The sequence below is a fragment of the Gavia stellata genome, chromosome 1 (genome assembly GCF_030936135.1).
Source record: "Gavia stellata isolate bGavSte3 chromosome 1, bGavSte3.hap2, whole genome shotgun sequence".
NCBI lineage: Eukaryota > Metazoa > Chordata > Aves > Gaviiformes > Gaviidae > Gavia > Gavia stellata.
In genome coordinates, this window is record NC_082594.1 from 16,322,550 (window position 1) to 16,347,958 (window position 25,409).

At 41.2% G+C, this 25,409-nt stretch overlaps 1 protein-coding gene across 3 annotated transcripts in view; it reads right to left on the reverse strand.

Moving 5' to 3' along the window:
- Positions 1-7,201: 7,201 nt before the first annotated feature.
- Positions 7,202-25,409, reverse strand: part of PDGFD (platelet derived growth factor D) — a 145,824-nt gene continuing 127,616 nt past the window's right edge. For all 3 annotated transcript variants that reach the window (XM_059816658.1, XM_059816652.1, XM_059816643.1), the window contains 2 exons: positions 23,731-23,945; positions 7,202-10,695 (listed from right to left, as the gene is read on the reverse strand). In XM_059816658.1, coding sequence (XP_059672641.1) covers positions 10,561-10,695; positions 23,731-23,945 — 350 coding nt within the window. In that variant the 3' untranslated portion in view covers positions 7,202-10,560. The remainder of the gene's footprint in view (positions 10,696-23,730; positions 23,946-25,409) is intronic.

Sequence of the window (25,409 nt, forward strand, 5' to 3'; positions counted from 1 at the left end):
TTCAAACCCATGTTCAAATCTGTGATTCTGTGATTCTGTAACTACAGCATGTTAAAACACTGTGTTAGAAGGAAGAGGTGGGGAACCTTTACATAATCAAGTAGGAACAGTAAATCTAGATGACCTTTTTTCAAAGCCCAGGGAGTGGTGTGTTTAGTTACTGGTGACTCCTCAGCCCAATTACTCAGCTTCCCATCTACAAATGTATCTACTGGGACCAGCCTTCAACCTTCAACAAAAGCAAGATTTAAACCAACCCTTCTGTATTACCTTGTATGAGCTGCTCTCCCTGTGCATCACCAGTTCCTGCTCCTTGTAGTACCACTTGCTAGTTAGCTGTATGTATCAGGAACAGAACCTGGGATGGGTCAGACATAGCACTTGCACTGAACTGGGCTGTTGGATGATCTTGGCAAGGGAACGCTTGTTCCTCTCTGTTATCCTTCCCTGACCAGGTTTAGATGTTTGTGTTATGGTCAAGGAAGCTGCCCTGCATGGTCCTGTTTCTCTCCTATGACTCTGTCTTATCGGACATCTCAACATTGTTAGGTTTCCAGGCCAAAGACCCAGTTAATTTTTCAGTGCCAATAACTGATAAGTAACGCAAAATCACAATATCAAACTGAAGCAAAGATTTTTGGGGTCAGACTAACCGTCTTGCTGCTTTTAGAGGAAAGAAGGCTCATACTCATCATTCATCCTCTGTGTGTCTTTTCCCATTCTGTCAAGTGAAGGCTGATGTAGTATATATCAGATAACTGTTTTAAGTCGTCTTCTCTGCATAGGTTGTGGCCCTATGAACCCAAGCCTAGTTATCACCTTAGATGAGAATGATAGTGCTAGAAGGTTTTCAAGGGGTTACAGCTCAAGATGTTGCCCCTTGTGAGTGAAATGAGGAAAGGAAGATATTCAGCCTTTCATGCAGTTCACCATTTCCCTAAGATCTCCAGGCTTTGCTAGTATCTTGAGACAGTAAGACCTCCGGGTTCTTCTAACAGATGTCTGAGGTCAACAGCAATGCCTAATTCAAAGACCTTGGCAGAGGTATATGTAGCATTTCCTCTTTTCTTATGCACTGAACTTCTCTATCAAAAGCATATTTCTTTGATGTCTTGTAGATTTAAACACCCAAAAGACAAAGCATGGCTCTTTGCAATCTTTCAAGACTTGTGCAGAAGAAGCAAAACTGCAAAATTCATAAAAAGAAATTCAGCTGAAGAGGTTCAATGAACTATGACTAATAACCTTCAGTAACTGTGTTAGCACTGAGCAGATTTCTCAAAATTTCCTGTGTGAGCAGTGGAAGCCTCGAAGAGGAAGACTAGGAGAAAAATGAGATGGTCTTGCATAGTACTTGCATTAAAAGCCATTAGTGATTTTCAAGGAAAGACAGAAAATGTAGCTATAGTGTAAAAATAATATTTCTCCTTGCCTGCTGATGAATTTTATCTTGATGGAATAGGATTTAAATTTTTTCCTGCTGTTTTTTAACTTGGAGTTAAAACTGCTGGAAAAGCTTATATACATGTATATGAAAAAAAAAATTATATGTGTAATATGTATTTTATTTATATATATGCATACACGGCTATATTTATACATACACAGATATATTAGCAAGATGCATTTGAACAGAGGATTGCTCCATTTTGGATTAAATGGAGGAGGAGTAACTGCTTGGAACAAAATGCAGTTAAAGATATTACTCAGAAAACTTTCTGAGACCAGAAAAAAAAGCCACAACTTCAGTGTTATATATCATACACTATTGTACAGCAAGTTTCTCAGTTATTCAGTACCGTCTCTGGTGCTCTACAGTCAGGAAAGTTCATAAGGTCCTTGGCAGTTTTCAAGGACCACCCAGATAATTTGGTTTCCTTGGACCATGCAGTCTCCATGAGTTTTCTCTAAGTTACAGGCCTTAGCATGGTCTTTTTAAATCTCCAGCCTGCATTTATCTATAGGCAACTTTTTGCCTATTTTATGCTGCACCCACATAGTCATATAGCTTGCCCAGGTTTTATAAAGAGTAAATAACGCCTGTCAGCCTTCAGTTTTATAAGCTAAAGAAGGCATTATGTCAGGTTGCTTCTTTCATCAAACCAGTTGTAGATTGTCTACTTCTATGCCCTGAAGGCCATTGTCACCGGGTATCAGACACTGTGTAGTTTAGAGGGTCATAATGCAGTGGAAAAGGCAGGAGGCATCAATGGGAATAACAGTTCACTTAGCAGATGCCCCACAAACATAGTTTACAGGTGGGTTATCGCTTTGCCAATTTGTAGCCGTTGTTGATCATTCAGTAGGGTCCTACATGAATATAGAACATTGTATTTTGGAGTCTAAAAGCAAATTATTGTCTTTAAACACATGCCAGCAACAAGAAAAGTCTGTCAGCCTGTATGCAAATCATTCTAAATATGGTTTTGGGGTTTTTTTTAATGCAGACATTTGCATGTCCATGTGAGCTCTCTCTGTGCAGGGAGTACCCTCTGGCCTCTGTTTTTTAATAGGCACTGCTGTGAAGGGCAAAGAAAGCAGTTTAGTATTTGGTGAAAGTTGCACAGCTTGTTAAAATGCTTGTCAGACAAAAGTACTTATGTACTCAGATAAAATAAAAAACACTTGATGCTGGCCAGAGCTCAGTGCAATCAGCTAGTGATATTAAAATGCAAGGACTAGTTTTCATTTACTCCTTGAATTAGCTCTATGTAGAAGCCCTTTTTAAGGAATACTTTCATTTTGATTATTAGAATTGCTGACTTAGCCTGCATTGTTCAATCCTGAAGATTTCAGGTATGCAGTAGCTGCATTTCTCAGTGAAACTAATTTGCTTGCCTTTTCTTGTCAGGGTCTTAATTTGGACCCAAGTGTCTTCATTTTAATTGAGAAAAACAATTAGTCTTCTTCATGGAAGCCTGCATGGCTTATCCTCATTTAATAATCTGTTGTATAATTGGTGTTCAGATACAGTTTAACTGGGAAAATTGCAGCATTTTGCCTATGTGGGGTTATTTGAATACTGAAACTGCAGCTTACTATAAAGTAATCGATTCCTTGAGGGCACACAAATCCTTGCCTGACCTTTTGAAATAAATTAGCCACAGAATCCAAGGGCTGGTATTTTGATGTAAAGGTTGCAATGAATGCCATCTGTCGGGTATCAGAATGGTTTAATGAAGGCCTCTTTTACATAGGTGCTCTCCAAGTTCGGGAGGATGCTCTGGGGGCTGTGCTGCAGCCCGGCCTGTATATTCCACTAAAGATGGACAATTTGCTTTCCTATGACTTAATGAGAAAATCTATCTGGAAGCTGCGAAATACTGCAGCCTCCAATCTTTTCACAATTTATGAAAGATTCCCCTGTGATGGCTTGTGAATGGTGTTAATGGCTGCTGAGTCTGGCAGCCTGACGGAGGTGAGGCTGCCACAGCTCCACGCACCCACATACAGCCGGCAGTGGGGCCAAGCATGTATTCCCATAGACACACACAGACACACACACGTGTAGGTGGGTCTCAGTTGACCCCCAGACCCTCGGGCAGTTGGCCTGGACTCTCTGGTCCCTCCAGCAGCCAACTCAGTCTCTTCAGTCACGGGCACCATGGACACACAGGCCTCCAGCCCCTGGTCCCACCCCAGGGGCTGTCACCGAGACCCCCCCACACCCCTGCAGAGAGGACAGAGCCCCTTGCCTGGGAAAATAGCTAGAAATGGGGTTTAGTGAGAGGCCAGGACAGACTGTGCTGGTCACACACAGGGCATGGCCAGGCAGGTTGCACTGAGCAGCCCCTGCTTGCACATGACCGGCCCCTTTTGTCCCCTTATCCCGCTGTTTTCCCACTCACTCCCACTCGATCCTCCCTTTCCCTATCCTTCTCAGAACATCCCATAGTAAGTCCTGTGCAATCTTGAAATGCCTTTCCCCTGCCCTCCCATGTCGGCCCCCATACCCATGGCAGTGACCCCTCAGCTTGTGGGGTGTTGGGGACCCTATCCCGTTGGCTCATGGTGACAGATGTCCCCAGCCCATGGGCTGAGGCTCCCCAGGGCAGCCCATGGGTGACAGGGCTGGGGGCTCCATTGGTCTGATGAGGTGACTGGGGCTCCCTCCTATGCTGGTGTGCTCCTCTGCTCCTTCTCGTGTGTGGCAACAAGACTTTAGTCACATAAGCTAACAAGTTGTGTCTGTTTATTAATGAACCAGACATCTACTACACCTTGGGGGGAAAAATCCTCCTGCAGGGATGTTTGGCCCTTCTCACCACACCACATAAGATACGTGGCTCTGTCTGGTCCTTGAATTATCGTATTACTGATACTGTTGGGTAGGTCTGGAGCTAGGAGCTCAAAATCCTGCCTACCTGGGCAGGCAGAAGGGCCTGGTCACCACAGGCTGGAGAGTCTTCCCTGAGCCATAGCCCTCAGTGGAGGTCCAAGACCTTGTCAGACTTTTCTCTGCCTCTTGTTTCCAAAGAGTTTGTCAAAACAAACTAATCCCTCCCCCTTGCTTTACGTGAAGTCTAGTAACAGAGTGGAGTTTCCGTCCTTGGAGAAATTCAAAACCCAACTGGACATGACTGAGCAACCTGCTGTAGGTGACCCTGCTTTGACCAGAGGTTTGGACAAGACCATCTCCAGAGGTCCCTTCCCACCTCAGCCAGTTTGTGATTCTTCAATGCGTAAGAGTTTTTCATTTTTGGGGAGGGAATTCTCTTTCTTCATATACTAGGTACAAGTGGAAATACCATATTACCAAACCAAATTGATTTATTTTGTTTGCTAAAAGGCCACAGCTATGACAGTGGATAGAAAGATTTGACAGAATTGTATTGATACCAAGGGTGGTTCTCTGGACCACCTTCACTTGCAGAAGGTAAACTGATTTCAGACTGAGCTGAGAGAGCTCATCTCAGTGCATCTGCTACTTGAGATGATACTCTCCAAACTCAAACACAGACCAAAAAGGTTAAGATGTCTGCTCTTGTTACTTATCTAATAAAAATGCAATGAATAAAGTTAAGGGTTTTTTTTTTTTGTTATGTCACCACCCGTTATATCAAAATATTTGAAAGGTACCCAGTTCTTTTTATCCTGTTCTCTTAGTACTGGTTCTGAAATGGAAATTCTTTCAACTGAAACAGAAATCCTTTGTCAGCTTGAAATTGGAGCATCTAATACTGTAACTGTTATTATGTAACTAGTTCCATTTTTATTAAAGCATGTCTGTGCCACAGCAACTTTCTATAAGCAATACACAAATGAAGTTTTGAAACTCAGTTTAAAAAATCAAGTTTTATAAATTCAGTTTTGAAATATGATTTTCGCTACCTATAAACAAATTTCAGACCAAGTCTTAAGTCAAATCAATTTTAGAAGATAGTCTAAAACCTAGAATACTTCCTTCCTACTATTCAAGGCAGAATATTTGCTGGTTTGGAAATGTGATTTCTGGAAGAAGTCTGAAAAGAAATGCAAAATTGAATTTGCACTTTAAACACTTAAGGCAGATTTTCAATGCCCATCAATGAATGACCAAATAAATTATGAATGTTATGTATTTCAGCATATTTGACCAAGACTATCAATAAAAAAAGTTTAAGTTCCTAGAATAACAGACCAGAATACTAATGCCTGCATTTTCATTAGCTGCTGCACTGGAGTTCCTGGGAGAATAAGTACAAATTGGACATCTGTTGAATTCACATTACAGCAGTGTGACTGGGCAATGCAGTCCAGAAAAGAGCAAGGGAAATCTTAAATGAATTTGTAGGGAAGCATTTTTACAGCTGTTGCAGATCTTAAAATCATCTAGAAGAAGATTCTGTGTTCTTCAAAAATGGGAAGAATGTTTAAAAAATACATTTTTTTAAAAAAAGGTTATGGTGAGTTTCTGAATGACCTCAGGAACCATATACTTTTTCAGCTGAAGAGACATAGAGCTACTTTTCATGCTGCAGATTTATAAAAGCTGTCACTCATGTGAGCACAAGGACAAACTGATAATGTTAGCTAGCCATTAGTTACAGAGGTAGTAGCGATGCCAGATGGAAGGAGCTTTATACCATCCTTGGACACTTAGCAATTGCTGAGCTGCTGTCTACAGAGAGTATTCAGTGCATTTCTAAAGAGCAAAAAATGTGTCCTCCATCCATTAAATATGTTCTTGTTCACTGTACATAAGAGAACCGCTTCCTTTGTTAGGAAATGTCTCTTCTGACTACCTTTTTTTTTTAAAAAAAAAAAAAAAAAAAGAATTCTTTCTCCGAGTAACAAGAACCAGACCAAAGGGGATAAATATGACATCCTGAACGGATGACTGTTCCAGGCCGGTGGCATTACAGTACAAAACAAGGCGCACATGCATGAGGACAGGCTGCAAAGCTGGGTCCCCGGACTGTATGCTATCTGTATTTCCCTCATCAGACAGGGCATCTAGCTAGTGAAGAATTAATTTGGCAAAAATGTCATGTCCTTATTCAGTCCAAGATCCAGTGAAGGCCTAAGGCAGGCTTTAGCTTAACACAAGAACTTACTTAAAATTGAAAGTTAGTTATCAAAGCTATGAAAGTTATGTCCCAGATGAAACACAACAAAATTTGCTTCTCCCGAAGCTGGGGGAAATGCCCAGACTCACAAGGGTAGATTAAATTTCACCATCTCGAGAGGCTTTAGGTTCCTCCAGCTGCCCTGAACATGGCAATTGGATGCTTAGCTCTCTCCTGGTTCAGGCGAGATGCGGAGGTCCAGCAGAAGCCTCCTTTGCCAGTAAGGAACAGCTTCAGTAGGACAAGTGAGGACATCCCTGCTGGAGCCAAGCCAAGCCCGCAGGGGCCGAGACCAGCACCGAGCCCGGGGGAGCGCCCTAATCCGGCTATCAGAAATGCTCTGCTGCTGTCATGCCGCTGCTTCTTCACAAGGAAGCTGTCAGCTCTTCCAGCTCAGGGGTTCAGACTCGATTATCCCAAAATTGGACTTTGGTACTTCCCTGATGCTCCTGGGATTGATTGCTAAAATTCATAAGGACACCTAGCATGGATGGTGTCATGTTGTAGAAACGTGCTCCAGTAAATCACGGGGTTTAGTTCATCTGAATTCTGAATAATCACTCACGGTATCTTCTTTGAAAAGCAGTATTTATTTTTTCATCAAGATAAAACACATTACATACTGCATAAAGTAAAAATACTGCTAGAAAAGCTGCATTTAACTGAGATAACAAAAAATAGATATATAGATTGCACTTGAGAAAGTAGGATCTATCCCAGAAGAATACAGTAAATAAAAAGCTAGCGAGTAGTTTGAAATTAGGAATCTTTCTGAGTTTCCTTTGAAAATGTATTTATTTTGGAAGGTTCCAATTCCACCAATAAAAATGAACTAGATTAGTTTTTTTAATAGCATTGCTTTTTAAGTTACAACAATATGTAAATAACATCTCAATTATTACATAGACAAAAGAGAAAATAAAGGTATGGAACAACACCTCTGCAATTTCTGCTAATAAATAAAAGGAAGAGTTTTTCTGGTATTTGGTTTCACCAAGGTAATTGCAGCTCGGGGCTTGGGATTTTGGGAGTTTTACTTAGTTCACATGTATGTTATCATTCCCACACCACAACATAAGAGTCCATTCTTAACTGTCCTGCACTGGCCTGGAGCACACTGTCTTTATGGCAGACGGCAGCATGAAGCAGTGAATGGTTCCATTCATTACTAAGTGTTCCAGGAGAAATACTTCAAATTTTGTGACAAGTTTAGCCTCTATTTAAGAAAGTAAACCCAACATTAAGCAAGAGGATAATCCCCATTACACCAATCTCTTTTTACTTTACAGCTGAATTTTTCTGCTGGACCCTGGCGTCCACTGCTGCCTGTATCTAATTCAGTTAGCTAAACTATTAGCTGTTCAGTCTTTACAATGAGTATTCATACCATCCACCTTTGTGTATCTCACTTAGATGCTAAAATCAGATTTCTAGTCTCCCTACATAGTCAAAAGAGAGAGAGAGAAAAGCTCCCATGTTGGGTGATTTCAACCTGGGATCTAAGGCACACTTTGGGAGAGACTCTCTCCCCATTGCCTGTAGGGTTAACTCAAGCTCCCAGATGAGGCTGGATCCCCAAAATTAGGAGGCTGTTCAGGTTGGAGACTGGGTGAGCAGGCAGAGGTGCGTGGGAGACGCCAGGCGCAGTGGATGCTTGGTGCACTTTTTCCCTGGGGAATGGGAATTAAAGGACCACTCAAAGCACAAAGCCACATGAAACTGATATTTCCTACAACCAATGCTAACTATGAGGCCAGAGTGCTTAGGCATAATTTGGGCATAATTCAGTCAGGAATATACATGAGTGCACTGTCTAAAAACCAATCAGTATTGCGAAGGTCTCGCATGCAAATTTCTTCCAAAACTAGTTAAAAGTTATGGAAGGGCTGGGTCAATCTTGTTATTAAGCTAGAGACAGAAGAAGAATGAAGTCGTCTTTAAATAGTCCTGAAATACAAAATGAAGCTGGCAATCTTTGGTTACAGTGCTGTTCTTTTAACGTGAATTGGTTTGAAAAATGATGAATCACTTCGCAAGTCTGCATTCAGGAGCATTTTTAAATAGACATCTGGGAGCTGGAGAGGAAAAATTAATATAAATAATAAAACACCCACACATTTTGAATCTCAAAGGTTAAAGCACAGAAAAGAAAGTAACACAACATTTCTAAGGGATGTTTCAGTGAAGTTTTGCTAAAATTATGAAAGATCACTTATAAAATACTTGAGATGATAAAGAGGGTAAGTCAGAACATCAGGACACTTTTATAACAAAATTGTAGACTGTTAAAACATACTGGCTTAAAGGCTCTCAATATTGTATTATAGCACGTGCCAGTTTCCACTAATTATAATGCACTATTATCGAACTACTTTGCTCTTTCAGAGAGACAGAAACGCAAGAGGCAAGAAACAAGATGAATCGATGCAACCTATGTCTGCTATTAAATATAAAACATCAGCCATTAAATGTGCTGCCCCATTCCCTCTGTTACATTCATGATCAAAACTCCAATTTGTTGCCAGACTTAAATCTGCCTGTATTTTACACTTTTGGAGCAGCATTTTAAAACCTTTAAAGCTAGTTTGGAAGGATAGTTTGTTTTCCTTTTTCAGCTAGAGCACTTTCATAATATTTTAAAAGGCACAGGAAGCTATGCTGTAGCTTTTAAAGTGCTTATTTTATTATGAGGTGGTGTTTAATAATATTCTTCTGGAAGTTAATAAATGATGCACATTTTCCATGACAGACAGACATTGCTTAATGAGTTAATATGCCTCAGCAAAATGCAATCAAAAAGAAATTCACTGTTAACAGTTTAACCATGGCAATACACAGAGCTGAAATGACACAACTAACCACAGATAACTAAGATTAATGCATATATGACGAAGTTATAATAAACCATATTTAAAACAAACAAGCAAACAAACCCCAAACCAAATAATGATAATTAAACCTCAAGCACAGTTTTGTTTCCCAGTAACACAACTGCAAAACAAATCAATATTTTCAATAAACAAGTGCCCTATCTTCATCGCCTGCTTGGGGAAACACAGCACTCCTCAAACTGCAGCAAGGAGGATACAGGGGGAGGGCTGCCTCTCCCTTTTCGTGTCGAGGGGGCTCTTCCTGGGCAAGTGTGGGCAGCTCTGGGCAAGGGGCAGGAGTCCACTCCAGGTAGGTAGAGACCAGAATCAGCCCCAGCCCACAGGGATTTACCTGGGGACCTGGTGGGAGCCTGCTCTTGCAGACGTGCCTGGGAGATGGCGCCCATGGAGTCATCATGGCAAAAGTACCAGCCTCCGCACCCCCCTACCGCCACCACTGTCCCGGCTTACGCAAAGCATCTACTAATATCAGCACACGATTTGCTCGAGTACAAACAGTGAGATTTGACTTTACTGGTGTGTTATTTCATCTAGTGATGGATTTCCCTCACCGTATCTCACTCTGCTGGGTGGGAACGCTGGGAAGTTCCCTCTCGGAGCGGGACAAACCATTTTACACTCATACAGGCTCAAATTCTCTCTTCATTTATACCCACAAAACCCTACTGACCCTCAGGACTGCTAGGCAGGTAGAAATGGGAGCAGAATTTGAGCGTAGGATCTGGTGAGTAGGAAACAGAAACACAATGCTATTTGATTGCCAGCTACCACAAACACCTACACAACTGGTGTTTAATTTCAGTGGGCATTGTGTGCCTAAGGACTGTAAGTCAGCTTGGAAAATCTCAACCCTCGGAATCTAGCTACAGATAACCATCATCCTATATTCTTGGATGCTGATACATAAATCTATGATATACCTGTTTAGCTGCCATGGCACTAATCAGCACAGCTATGCTGAAACACAGCGATCATTTTTGCTAATTGCAAAGGCAGGCTAGTAGTAAAGTTCAAATGATTAGTGAGAAAAGGTCCTCAGAGCAATCCTGCTTAAAAGCAAACGTCCAGTAACCTGCAATTAGTGTGTCTTGGTTTTTTTCTTTTATTTATTTTATTTTTTTTTATCGGGGTGGTCTTGAACTGCAGATACAATCACAACGCTCATGGTGATCCAGCTGTATGTCTACTAAGGCCATGTTGTTCCTGGTTCTGCCTTTTCTTCTGGGATGCCCAGCCTCAGGAACGAATTTCAGCACCTGGGAGTATCAACAGAAATGTATTGATTAGAAAATGCTGTTAGAGATTTGAGGATGAGAGTGTTGGGGCCCTGAGGGCACCAACAGTCCTTAATGGCCCTGACCAGCATTAATTTGGACACATTTTTGGTTTATTTCCAGCTTTTTCTTTCCACTCTGTGACATCCTGCTGTACTGTTTGTCCTGGAGCTTTGACAGATTGGATTATTTCCTACATGAGGTATCTTTATATCGTGCAGTTCCCTAACCATGTCCAGAGTTGCTCCTTTGCATGCAAATTATCAACTATGTTTCCTTTGGCTCATTTTTGCAGTCCCATACATATTTGAATTGCTCTGCCCCTTCTCTCACTTGTATAATATTTCTGCTCTAAAGAACAAGGAACATTTTTTATGCAATTTGAAATTTCTGAAGCAAATATCATTAGAACTGGTCCAAAAATGAAATGCCTATGTGAGGCAGAAGGAGATGAATGGAGCTTGCAGAAAATATGTGCCAGACCCCTTTGAGTTTCTCTGGAATCTGACTTTTGTTGGCTTATCTCAAAAATCTCTCCCTCAATTTAAATAATTTCTTAAGACTTTACTGTGAATAATGTGAAACAAACAAAAGAATTATTTCCTAGGGAAGTATACATTATATAAGAGGCTTCTGAAAAAATTCTGTCTAGGTGAGATAACCCCAAGACCCCTAAAAATGAGGGTTGTAGGTTATAAAGAAGATGAAAAAGGGACAACGAACACAAGTTGCAACAAAAGAAATCCTATTTGGGTATATGGAAGAAAATAACTGAGAGTGGTTAAACACTGGAGCAGGTTGCCCAGAGTGGTTGCAGAAACCTTGGAGATAGTAAAAATTAACAGGACAAGGCCCTGAGCAACCTCATCTAACTTCAAAATTCTCCCTACTTCGAATGGGAGATTGAGCTAGATGACCCCCAAAGCTGCCTTCCAACCCCTATTATTATAGGAATCTATGATTCCCTGAAAATGGTCTTGTGGATATGTGGAAAACAGCCATAATGTTGTGTCCTATCTAATCTTCTGTGATAGTGTAAGCATGTAAACCATGGACTGTAAAAAGCTGAGGAGGATTGTGGTTTGCAGAGGCATGCTTTGCGAGCCCACCGTTGGAGGTTGAGTTGCTGTGTAAGAGCTCATACCCCCACTAGCACGGTGGTGCAGGTTGAGGGCAGGAAATCCTGTTTTGTTTCATTAGTTTGCTGTTGATAGACCTACAGTAGTTTAACAAAAGGGATATCAGTTTCCAATTTCTGCCCTGAAGCTCAAATATTACTTTGGATTAGGTACAACAAACAAGTTAAGACTAAGAACACTTTAACTTTCCTACAGCATTTTTCTTCCCAAATCTCACAGCACATGGCACAGAAAGATATGCATCGTTGTCAAACTTGCATAGATGGAGAATCTGAAACTGATTTGCTCAAGGCTCTGCAACATATCATAGAAAAACTACCAGTGGCATTATATGGTCCTTTCCCTTTTGAAATCACTTATTTACCGATGGGGAGCAGGACACGGAGAAAGCAAGGCTGCAGCTTCACAGCTGGTGGTAGGCAGGTTGGCTTGTTCTGCTCTCTGTGGCCTCAAGCACTTGAGTCACAGAATCACAGAATCACTAAGGTTGGAAAAGACCTGTAAGATCATCAAGTCCAACCTAAAAAAAAAAAAAAACCAAAACACAACACACCAAAAACCACACAGCACCATGCCCATCAAGCCACATCCCACAATGCCACATCCACACGCTCCTTGAATACCTCCAGGGAGGGTGACTCTACCACCTCCCTGGGCAGCCTATTCCAATGTTTCACTACTCTCTCAGTAAAGAACTTTTTCCTAATATGCAGCCTGAACCTCCCCTGGCGCAACTTGAGGCCATTTCCTCTAGTCCTATCACTTGTCACTTGGGAGAAGAGGCCAACACCCACCTCTCTGCAACCTCCTTTCAGGTAGTTGTAGAGAGCGATGAGGTCTCCCCTCAGCCTCCTCTTCTCCAGACTGAACAACCCCAGCTCCCTCAGCCGCTCCTCATAAGACTTGTGTTCCAGACCCCTCACCAGCTTCGTTGCCCTTCTCTGGACATGCTCCAGCACCTCAATGTCCTTCTTGTAGGGAGGGGCCCAAAACTGAACACAGTATTCGAGTCCAGAAATCACACACTGGTAGGGTACAAGAGCTAACACATCTCACCTCTTGGCAGGCTGTTGTGACTCACGCTAGCTTGGCCAAGTAACTGTTAGATCAGCTAGATTTGTCTTTCTTGTTCAAAAGACGGATAGAAGTCTGTCTTGCCTATCACCTGACAAAGCCACTGGTCAAGTGGGGAGTGGGACCTAAATGTCTTTAGTGTCTCAAACACAGAAACACCCACACTTCTGCCCTGAATAACAGGTCCCCTAACTAACAGATCATACTGTTACTCAATTAATAATCCTCTTTCTTTACGAAGTACTTTCTGTACTTTGACATCACAACACCATACAAGAATTGAGATGGTCTCGGGAAGGAGAGGGAATAAGGGGCTGCATACCAGATCAACAAAGTATTAGCAAGTTCAACAGAATTAGAAAGTCCCCAAAGGTAAGAGTGAATGACTCGCCAAAGGTTAACCACGGATGCTGTGCGGAGCGGGTGGGGAAGGGCAGGCAGGTGAGTAGCCTTCAGGATGAGACCATTCGTTCTCTACGGTTAACACCTGCAGGGTAGCAAGGCCATAGGATGTAACAAAAGTAGTAAGCACTGAACACAGTCTATTATTTTATCCTCCCTTTTGTGATAAAATTTATGCTTAACCTACTAAGAGGAAGGACTGTGCCTAAGCAAGGTACAGACAGGCTGCTTTAATGTGTTGGGAAGATATAATTACTTTTCCCTGTTAGAAATGCAGAGACATGTACTTTTTTTTTTTAAAAAGCAACAAAATTATAACAGATTTGAATTGATTTCAAACATTGACTGCCTCAATATATGCAGTAAATCCTGATGGACACCAGAACAATTCACTGTACCACACTGTCATACAAAACACAGAGGAATCGAACTCAATCAGGTTGCTGCGATTATTACAGAGCTGAAAATAGACTGCATCTTCAAAGATGCTTTTTTTAAGAAAACATACTTTTAAAATCAAGTACAGATGCTGATGCTGAACCCGTGATAAAATTCTCTATTTAAAGAAGCCTTTCATCAAAATCTGACAAATTCAGATGATTGGCACTTTGCAAGATCATGGGTAGGTAGATCTGCTTTTTTCATCTGAGAGCAAATGAAAGTATGCAATGGGATGAGAGCAAAGATGTGGGCTGTCTTTAAGCTAACAGACCTCCTGACAGCTTGGGGTTTTTCCCTGTGTTTTATATTAAGAAACATGAGCATAGTATATGGGCTTTGCTGATAAGAGCAGAAAAATGAATTGGCAGGCACTTCCCAGACAAGACAGGAAAGCGGTGTTTGAACACAGCTGAAATTGGACTGCTTTAATAGCTGATCACAGAACTGATGTTCAAAGCTCTCCGTCTAGCTTCCATCTAATAGTTTTAGTTTCAGCTAAATACAAGGGAATTGAAAAGAATCAGGAAGTAAGGACATTTCTGATGACCACAGTAGTTGAAAGAAAACCCTTTATTCTGGAAATAGCTGCTGTTTATCCATCACATGGTCAGTCCTTAAAGTTGAGGAACTACTGAATTAATGAAAACAGTTCAAAGAAACTTTGTTCAGGACACTTTATTGCTCCTTTTTTGATGGGATCAGTAGCTGTAAGAAAATATGGATGTGGGGAAGGTCTGGAATGCTCAAAAGGTTTGTTTTGCATGGGCAAAAAAGAACAACTACCTTGCAGTTTTCAAATTAAAGGAGCAATGTCTGTAACTACGAATCAAAATGTGGTGCCTCAGCTGTTCAGATCATTGCCTCACAAAGAGTATAGAACTACAGCCATATCCCCCACATCAATCACTGAGTTAATTATGGTCATAAAACTATTAAAGCAGTAAAAAAAAAAATCAAGACAGAGGACTTAGCTTCTGAGCTGGATTTGGTGTTTACAGGTAATAGAAAAAAGGGTATCAGGGCCTTGTACTATTTCTTGTGCAGACAGCTCCATAGATCACACCAATATGCTGGATGGCATTCTACTGTGTAGATATGCCTGAGCATCCGAGAGGTTTCAAGGTGAGGTGACTGTGGCCACTGCATAATTTTCCTTGAGGGCAGTGGTGAAGGAAATACAAAGAAATTGCTTAAATACATTTCCCTGCCAGGAATCTTGCTCATTGATCATGCATTGAATTTGGATGCCAGCTTCTGCAGGACTGTTTAGATGAGAGAGCAAAGCCATCACAAAAACCAGTATCCGGAAGCTGAAGCCAGAGCAACTCGAACTGGAATTAAGGCACACTTGTTTAAGTCAGGCCGAGTCATCGCCTGGACAGCCCAGGGGTTTCCAGCCTGTTTGAGATCAGAAAACGGCTGCCTTTCCAGAAGGTATATAGTACAAGTTTGGGTCTTGCTTTGGGGGCAGCAGGGTGCTCTCCAGAGGCAGCGGGTCAGGGCTGACGGCCTGGTGGCCCTTCTAATCTCAGCAGATTGGTAAAAGCACTTCATGATCAGGGGCTGAGGAGAGTGGAGCGGTGATGACTGCTGGGGAAAGGACCCAGCTGGAGATAACCTGCTCCCCTTGACCCATACCCGGCATCTCTCCAGCAGAAGCAGCAACAAAGAGGCGACTCCAGAGAACAATTCACCTGAAACACCCACCTCTGGTGGGGCTAGCTCTGATAACTAGGAAAGGAGCCCAAAGGCTGGAAAGCTCCCCCGCAGAAAAGGACCTGGGGGTGTTGATCGACAGCCGGCTGAATATGAGCCAGCAGTGTGCCCAGGTGGCCAAGAAGGCCAACGGCATCCTGGCCTGTATCAGAAATGGTGTGGCCAGCAGGAGTAGGGAGGTGATCGTGCCCCTGTACTCGGCGCTGGTGAGGCCGCACCTCGAATACTGTGTTCAGTTTTGGGCCCCTCACTACAAGAAGGACATTGAGGTGCTGGAGCGTGTCCAGAGAAGGGCGACGAAGCTGGTGAGGGGTCTGGAGCACAAGTCTTATGAGGAGCGGCTGAGGGAACTGGGGTTGTTCAGTCTGGAGAAGAGGAGGCTGAGGGGAGACCTCATCGCTCTCTACAACTACCTGAAAGGGGGTTGCAGAGAGGTGGGTGTTGGCCTCTTCTCCCAGGTGACTAGCGACAGGACTAGAGGAAATGGCCTCAAGTTGCACCAGGGGAGGTTCAGGCTGGATATTAGGAAAAAGTTCTTTACTGAGAGAGTAGTGAAACATTGGAATAGGCTGCCCAGGGAGGTGGTAGAGTCACCCTCCCTGGAGATATTCAAGGAGCGTGTGGATGTGGCATTGTGGCATGTAGCTTGATGGACATGGTGCTGTGTGGTGTTGGGTGGGTTGTGGCTTGTTGTTGTTGTGTGGTGGGTTTTGTTTTTTTTTTTTTTGTTTTTTTTTTTTCCAGGTTGGACTTGATGATCTTACAGGTCTTTTCCAACCGTAGTGATTCTGTGATACTGTGACTCACAGCTTTAGTTGGGTAGAGCCAGGTAAGGTGAGCCACTCCCTTTGGCATTCGCTGATGGTCCTAACCCTGTATCATTTACCTTTGAAGTTAGGCAACATTTAGCCATGACAGTCCATGATGGCTGATTTCTGTTGTAATAAAAAGCAGAGTAATAGCAAACCCAGTCAACACTTCTTAAAAATAATAATTAAAAAAAGGCTATCCAGTTGCTCACAGCCATTTTTTACTTATTATCATTTACTTTATTTGTTAGGAACAACAGTAACATTCTTTGTTAAATTCTTGACCAGTAGTTTAAACACCAATAGAAATCTGACGCCTCACTCAAAAACCAGTTGTTGTTTTTTTTTCTGATTAGCTTAAGAAGACCACAGATAATCAATAACATACCTATGGCTTACCAAATATCTGGTTAGCTTCATATTCCACTGACAGAGGATGGAGAGCAACCCTGGATGCTATTTTAGATAGTGAAATTTGTACTTTGCAGAACTTATTTTAAAATCCTGCTATGCAGCATTATCTAATCTCCTTCTGCTCATCTAAAAATACCATCATTCTAGCATGCAAACCAAATTATATTTGTCTGAGATTCATGAGAGAGGAAGCATCAAAAGTGCAAAACATTCAACGCAGATCCAAGTTCTGATACAGATGAAAAATCTTACTTTGCAATTTTTGAAAGTTATCTAATCCAAAGGTCACACACAGTTTAGCTGTGCTCTGAGCATAAGAAACAAAGCATTATGGGAATGTAGTTCATAATTTAGCATAAGGACCTTTATTCCAGTAGGAACATAGCCTAAAATAATGACATAGACCCACAGCTGTATTCTTTCTTACCAGAAGTAATTATAGGATATCAGGAACAAGAAAAAAGAGTTTGCTGATCAGTAGTAGCATTCAAACTAAGGGATTATTAAATGTAGATGTGATTATTGATTCTATTTTTTTATTTGTATGAATAAGAAACACCTGGTTTTAACACAGCAAACATGGGAATAAATTTTAATTGGCTTAAAACTCAGGCATCTGAAAAAGCCACTAAAGCTATAACTTTCTCAACATACATGACGTCAACAAGACCCTCACTTTTAGTGGTCTTGGCACACATTATGGCTCCAGGTATTGCTTTTTCACTGACCAGATACAGGTGTTCCCCCTTCCCAAATCGCCTCACTCTGCCCAGACATGTATCACAGGATGTCTCACTTACTTAACTTCCAGATGTCATCCCAAGAACTTTCACGTTCATCTAGTAAAAAAAGAACCTTTTTTCTCCCAGTGCACCTTTGTTCTCTCTCTGCTCATCCTGCAACCTACCAGTCGTTTCTGACTCATTCTGTTTCCTTGTATTTGCATTCCAAATAAATCCCATTGCTACTTCTTGTACAATATTTCTATGCATTAACTTTTTTGTCAGGTTAATTCTGTGCCTTTATTACCATAACAACCTTTTATCTCCTTTATACACGTACTATCAACTCCAGGACATAAAACAATCAGACCATATTCCTTGCACACCGGTTTGATGACGCTAGCTCTTTTTAATCCCTTAGCAAATTTCCTTTATTGTATCAGCGGCATTTGTAGAATTTTTGTCCAGTTATCTTATGTTTCCCTGTGTAAAGTCAGGGTGAGAATTATTGTCTGCTCTCTAAAGTGCCTCCTTAAGGTTTGCTTCTCATTTTTCTGAAACAAAGAAAGGAGAAAAAAAAAAGGAAAGAAAGCCCACAAAACAGCAAACTGTATTAGCTACATTTCTTAATTCCATTGCAACAACTCATCTGTCGTACTGAAGTCCCATGTCACCTTTTTATTTTCTCTCCTGTTGGCCTGCTCTTTTCTCCCCAATAATACTCCCTACTGTCTTGTTTTCCCTTTAAAGTGTTGGGTCCCATTAAAGCTGTTTCTATGCCCCAGCAACTTGTGCAAAGACTCATTATTATGTAGGTATTCTGAGGTGCCAGCTACCTCTCTCAGGGCAGCGAGAGGTTATGAAGTAGCCACCCTAACACTAATCTAAACCTTGTCGCTGAGAATTAATTGCATGCATGTCCTGTGAAGGCACCAGACAAGCTCCAGTCAACATGAAACTTGAATGGAGGTATAACGCTTCAAAAAGCGGGGGATGGCAGGGGTGGGAAGAAGCACCATACAGACAGTGAAAAATGCATCAGTCTTTACAGGGAAGACAAGTAAGTAGGTAAAAGATGCAATCAGCTTTCACCACTTTGCTTTTTTCCTTATATGCCTTTTAGCTGTGCTGCTCAGCACTGTGTTCGTGGAGGTTTATACACTCTGACAAATTCTGGTTGCTACCTTAAGAGCTTTTATTCCTCACGGAAACTCATTTCACATCTCATCAGTTACAGCAATGAGATGGGGAAACCAATTTCTTGTTTCTCTGAGGTATGTGCATGCTGGGCGGATGGCACAGCCGCAGCCTGAGCTGAATTGAGTCCTGGCCTGAGTTCCCCCACACCCCCTCTGGGCTGGGTGATCTCCAGGTTTAGAGCCCCCCTCTCTTTAAAGAGCAGCTCCAGGCATTTCCAAAGAAATGCACTGCAATGGAAAACATGTTTTCATTTCAGCTCCCCTTTAGCAAGTTAGACAGCAGTACACGTGAGCATTTGATCAAGGTGTGCTGCATCCATTTCCATGAATTGCTTTGTCTTTCCCTCGCACAGAGCCCTGCGACGTAACTCAGTATCACTTACAGCAGACTGTGCCTGAGAGACGTTTTGAGACACTGCCAGCACTTGGCCTGTTTGGTTTGCAGGGTTCATGACACTATGTAGTAAGTCATGAGTATTTGTCCATGAGCTCTGGTGTCAAGCAAACCCAGAAGTCGTGGAAAACCACAGCGCATCACAAGACTCCTGCAAAAAATCCCCACCCATAAAACTATCTGTTTACTGGAGTTATGAACCCATGTACTTCTGGAAACTCTGAGTATTTTGGTAAAGTTATGGCAAACTTCCAGGTTATAAAAAAGACCCGAGATCTCATTATTAGCATTTCCCAGGGCAAAAAAGAAAAAAGATACCCCTTACCGTGGCATTCTCATTTTCTCATTTTCCCTGCTGTTGCATTATTTCTTACAATTGGACGTGATAGGAAAGAGCTGTACAGTCTGTTCAGGGAACTGGAGCAGCACTCACAGCTTGGGGAAATTAAAGGCTACATGTGATAGTTATTACTCCCGCGATACTAGAAGGGAGCTCTCGGTGACGAGTACAGTGTGAGGCTTTGAATAGGAACTAAGGGGGAACTAAAAAACTTTAAAGGCATAAGGAGAAGATTACCTTGAAATCTCTCTGGACTAGAAGCCTCTCGCTCAACAAACACTCTGGGCATTACTGTCCCCACAGCTGCCTGCATGCAGCTACTCCGGCGCTGCAAGGCACCGGCTACAAAGCCAAAAAGGAGCCTATCGCTTCTGGAAAATTTGCCTGCCTGTCTTTCTCATCCAGAAATACTGGGTAGCTCAGAAGTGCCAGACAACTTTTAAGTGATTTCCAGTTGCATTGTTAATGTTGAGGACAAGCACCTGCATGTGCAGGACAAGGAGCTCTGGTGGGTCCGGGAGCTCAGTAGATGAAGCTCCAAGACAGCAGTTAGGCAAAATCAGCCTGGCCCGGGAAGCAGTCTGGGGTCTGCAGGATTCAGTTTCAGTTGCTACAAACACCTTCTTTGCTCCACTACCTTATACTTCTTTTTGATGTCTTTTGCAAGTAAATCAAAGGAATTGAGACTTGTGTTTGAATCTGGCCTACATTCTCCTGCAGCAGAAGGCAGAGATTTTTAACCAAATTAACTGCCCTGGGGATTTCATAAAGTGTGAAGGTCTGTCCTTTGTAATGCAACTAAAGGCTTTTTGGTTAAGGTTAGTGCGTTTCAAATTGGCTTCAAAAAGAGTAAACCAGCTCCATGGTTCTAAAACTGGCATGTCGAGAGGCCCCTCCTCAGTGCTTTTACTGCCAGGCATTTAAATAAAATTGGAGTTAAGTGTCGAAGGAGAATAAAGTATAAAACTGATTAGCTGTGCATGGCTAATAATAATAATAATGGAAAATATTTTGGACTAAAATTAATGGACACATCTTTAGTATGTCATACATGAATTTATCTGCATGACTTCCACTCATGTTAATGGGAGCCACTTGGCTAAATTTCTGCTCAGTGAGCTGTTAATTCATCCCTAAGGGATTAAGCTTAAATTTCAATTTACAAAAGCCATTTAATGTTAAAGCTGAAACACTGTCTTGCATTCATACGGTTTTAGAGAACAAAGGACTAGTGAAATAAGTTAGCAGTGATTTATTAGTGTGAATATTCAATTTCCTGAATTCAGTGATTAATTTGCAGTGGACTTATGTCATGACATCCTGGTTCTGACCAATACCTGGTTAGTGGGATATTCTGGTGTCCCAGCACCAGATGCTCCCAAACACCTGATACAAAATAAGTGCTTGATAACATGTTTACACCTGATACAAAATAAGTGCTTGATAACACGTTTGTAATCAGTTTTTGGGTTTTTTTTTCTAGGTACTGTTAATAGTTGGCTTAAGTTCTGATACAGATGTGACCCAGGAATCTTTAGTTTATATATTACTTCTAATTTTCTCAGAATCCTTCTGAATCGTGCACCACTCATATTTAAGCATTGAAATTCCATATACTGTGCAAAAAAATCAAATTCCTTTTTATAATTTTGAATTAGTTGCCTTTCAATCTCTCTCTCAGACTCTACTTGTTCTTTTCTTAAGGAAAAGATTATTTAGGAAGAGCTAATTTTCCTTTAGGTACTATTAACTATTTTCTATCTTTCACTGTGTCCTCTCTTATTCTCAGTTTTTTCTAAATGAAATGATCCAAAACTTTTGAGCCACTTTTCTTACAAATGTTTTTGATGTGTATCTTCTCCTGTATCTCTCTTGATGTATGTTTTCTGCTTCTGTGTATCTTTTCTACTTCTGCCTGTATCCTTCTAAGCACCAACGGTCAAAACCCAGTCTAAGCACCCCACCAATTTATCCAGGCCGTAATGAAGATTTGCTGTGTTGTTACCTGTTCACCTCTATTCCTGCAGAAGACTGTCACTTGGTTTTTTTCCCCATCACCACTGCACTAAACAACTGTTTTCCTGAAGCTCTTCACAGTGATTCACTACTTGACCTTTAGTCCAACTTCTGCCCCTCGTTGCACCCAGTGTTATATGAATAAATAGGCGAGACTGCTCGTCCTGATGCTTGCTGCTTTTCTAAACTGCATTTATAAATAGTTACATAGGCCTTCTGAAGTCCCTCGCAGCCTTCTCTGCTGTTAAAGTATGTTATCTCATCTCCTGTGCCAGCTGTCGTTTTTGTCACCTCTCTGTTCACCTCCCTCCAGACTGATCATACATGAAATAACATTTAATCCGTGTGCTGAGGGCACCCACAGATAGCCACTTCCTATGTAGAAAATTGCTCATCCCTTCCACCTCTTTGCTCTTTATCTCTTAACCATCTTCTAATCCATGTCTGATCTTGTCTGGTCAACTGTTCATTCTCTGAAGGAGATGCCAGGTCTTTTAGCATTCTTGTACAATGTTGTGGTGCTCTATAAATATTTATTCATACATAAGGCATTCTGAGTTCATTTTATCAGCTCATAGTCATCTAGGTGTTTTATACCTATTAATTTTTTTTCCAATTAACTTTTCTACCACTGAGATAAGGCTTTCTGCTCTGTAATTACCAGGGTCATCCCCCGCATCTCGCTTAAAATTAGATAAAATATTAACTATTCTCTAGTCCTAGCTGATGTGGAGTATTCGGTATTCTGCAGTTAATTGTGAGAAAAATCTCTTACCTTGGAAAAGAGTAACCACACTGCTCATAGCGAGGCGAAGGTCTGACCTTCAACAGCCTTCTGCTATTGCAGCCCTAGGGTGTCCCGAGTTAATGCCTCTATAGTATCAGCCCACATCACATCCAGATTTAAAGTCCATAAAGTTCATTTTCACTTGAGACTTAAGCCAAGTGACAAATCAGGCTCTTATAAGAGATATGTGTCAGAAATTAAGTCAGCATGGCATGCAGCTACCTACTTTCAGAAAATTGAAAGGACAATACCAAGTAACTTTCCTAGATATGTTCACTTTAGTTAGTGAACATTGCTCATGTCTGGTTCTGAAAATACTGGTTTAAGGGCAAGAATATAAAATGCTCGTTCTTTATTTTTTTTCCTCTCTAAGTGTGTTCTGAATTGATTAAAAATAAATATGATGGACTTTATTCTTCCGCAAAAGATTTGCCTTCCTAAAAATTTGCTGAGTGGGAAAATAGCTAAGGCTAAAAGATTCAGCTGCTTCCTACAGGTAATAAATCTAGAATGGAAGAGAGTTTACAAGTGACTTAATTGTCATTTCCAAGCATGGTCATAAGTTTAAAAGCACAAAACAAGAGGAAGTGCAGTCAAATGCCTCAAGGAACACATGCCTCTGTGTTAGTAATAAGAGTATTTCCAGTGGTAGTATCAGTCCTTCACTGGGAAAAATCAGTCCAAATCAAGCCTCATTCTTTCAACAAAGTTCACTAGGATGCTGTGGTAGTGTCCACACAGAGAGATGGCAAAAGTTCTCTCCAACTTCTTCTAAATTAACTTACCCACAAATACCTGTTAACACCCCTTTCTAACACATATGTAACCTTCCACTCTGCTCATTCACCACTTCCAAATGTAAATCACTGGGTGATTGTTTGTACCCACCATATATCCCAAAGGCAGAAGTTCATCAAGAAAATAGTAGAAGTTCTGAAAAAAGAGAAACTGCAGTATCTTGAAGCTGTGCTGCTATGTATATATTGTAATGTGACATTAAAGACATTAATATTTAACTTGTTTAAAATCAGTCCTTCTTGCAGATTGACTCTGTGGGGGTGTGTCTCTCTATGGTGTACTGCAGTGGAAGGTGTGAATGCTGCTCCACGAGGTACCAAGCTGGTATCTAGCATGGACAGCAAGAGCAATGCTGTTATCCAAGTCTAGGCTCTGTTGTCAGGCTACCTGAACCTGTCTGGAAGCCTAAGCAGATCCTTCACCTCAGGAAGAATGGTGACCACAGGGGGCATTCACTTAAACGCTTTGGTGTCTCTCAAATGATACCATCTTTGCCTATGACACTTCACTGTGGTCAGTCATTTTTGCCCATTGATTTTTGCACTGCAGATCCAACATGATAATCAATATAAGCATGATAATACAACATGATAATACAACATGATATAGCATAATGATAATGATGATGTAACATGATATAGCATGATCAATATAACATGCTAATCAATATAAGCAGCACACATAGCTCCGAGAAAAGCCTTGAGAATCTACGTAAGCAATAAATACCCAAAAGAAGTGCCAAAGAAAAGAAAAAGAGTGAAAATACCTCATGATATTTTTTCACTGTTTTCCCTGACATGCACGTGCAGGATTTCCAGTTTGAAGTCCCGCAGCCACAGTTTCCTCCACAGCGCTGGACAAGGAGGCAGCGGGGGAAGAAAACTACATTTGTCAGCTTCAGTTCCTCCCTTAAATTGACAGAGTAGTTTCTCGGAGTGCAGCTGTAACGTTTCACATCATCATTCAACCTGTCCAGGTCAACTGCAATGCAAAAGAGGTTTCATTAGTAAGGTCTGAGTGGGACACTTGTCTGGTTTATACCGCTCCCCAGGCAGCCAATAACACAAAGTGATGTGACACTGCTTGGAAAATATGTGAAGTATAGCAGTGGTTTCTGAACAGCTAAACATAAACCCACCAATTTTAAATCATTACAGGTGACCATCCAGGCTCTCATCCTGCTCCCACTGACTCCCATAGCAGAGCTCCCACTGACTATAAAGGTGAAGGGAAGGCTTGAAGTAAAATATTGGCCTGAAAGCTGAAGACTGGTTATTTCATTTGCTCTGTCACTGATCTGCTGGATCCTTGGGTAAGAGATTCCACCTCCGCTACTGTATTCCTCTCCCTGCTTATACCTGGCTTACTTAGATGATAAGCTCTTGTTTTTTTATTATGGGCACAATTCCTTTGGCCTAACTGCTGGCATACAGAAGGCAAACACTTTAAACAAGGCTCTTGCTGTGGTCAGAAAAGAAATGTCTTCGGAGAGTGATTCATCCCTTCCTCAAAAGGGCATATAGGACAGGTGGCATGACTTGTTTTCTCAAGTTGCCTGTCTGTATTGTTTATGGATGGAGTCTAGATAACTGATGGAGAAATCAATCTAGGCAATATTAATTTCAGCTGGTAAATGCTACTATAATAGGCATACAAATAAATACAATTAAAACTAATGAGCTTCACTGAATGCCAGTAGTTGGTTGATATTTAAATGCCTGGTATCTCTGTGAGATGTGTCATGTAAACAAGTAGTAAAACCAACCATAAAAATAACTTATAGACCATCAACTGTGAGTTTAAGTGCTGTTTCTAGCTTTAGCTTGTAAAGCTAAAACAAAACAAAAGAAACCCTTCCATAAATACATTTTTCACAATTGTAACACAGATAAAAGTAACAAATTTAATAAGTTGTATTTCTATAGAAGTTTTCTGATTTCTTTTTCCCTCCTCTTCTACTTTCTTCTTTTCCTTAGGATTTTGTCCACCAACTAAGTGTTCAAAAGCTCAATAATTCGTTCAGGATTGAAGGACATGTGAACTTGTGTTGAGAAGCAAGGTCGTCTGGATTGAAACAGAACCAGAAAGAAAATTAAAATGCATTTTGAATTCATCAAGCTGGAAAGCTGAAGAATTAATCTTCTTTTTATTCAAATCTTCAAATTTCAGAAAAAAATGGAAAACTGGAAACCAAAACTAGTGTCTCACTGACAAATCATTAATTATATGAACATTATTTTTTAAAAGACAAATAAATTACACTCAAAATATAAACTAAGCTGAACAAAGGAAAAGAACAGAAAATGACTGGAGGGTAAAACAGACAAAAAAATAATCCCTTCCTACACCAGTGTTTTCTAACAACAGATACATCAACAGAAAAACACGAATGGCTCAAATGAGAACTGAGATAATGGTCTACTGTTTGTGAACATACCAGATTTT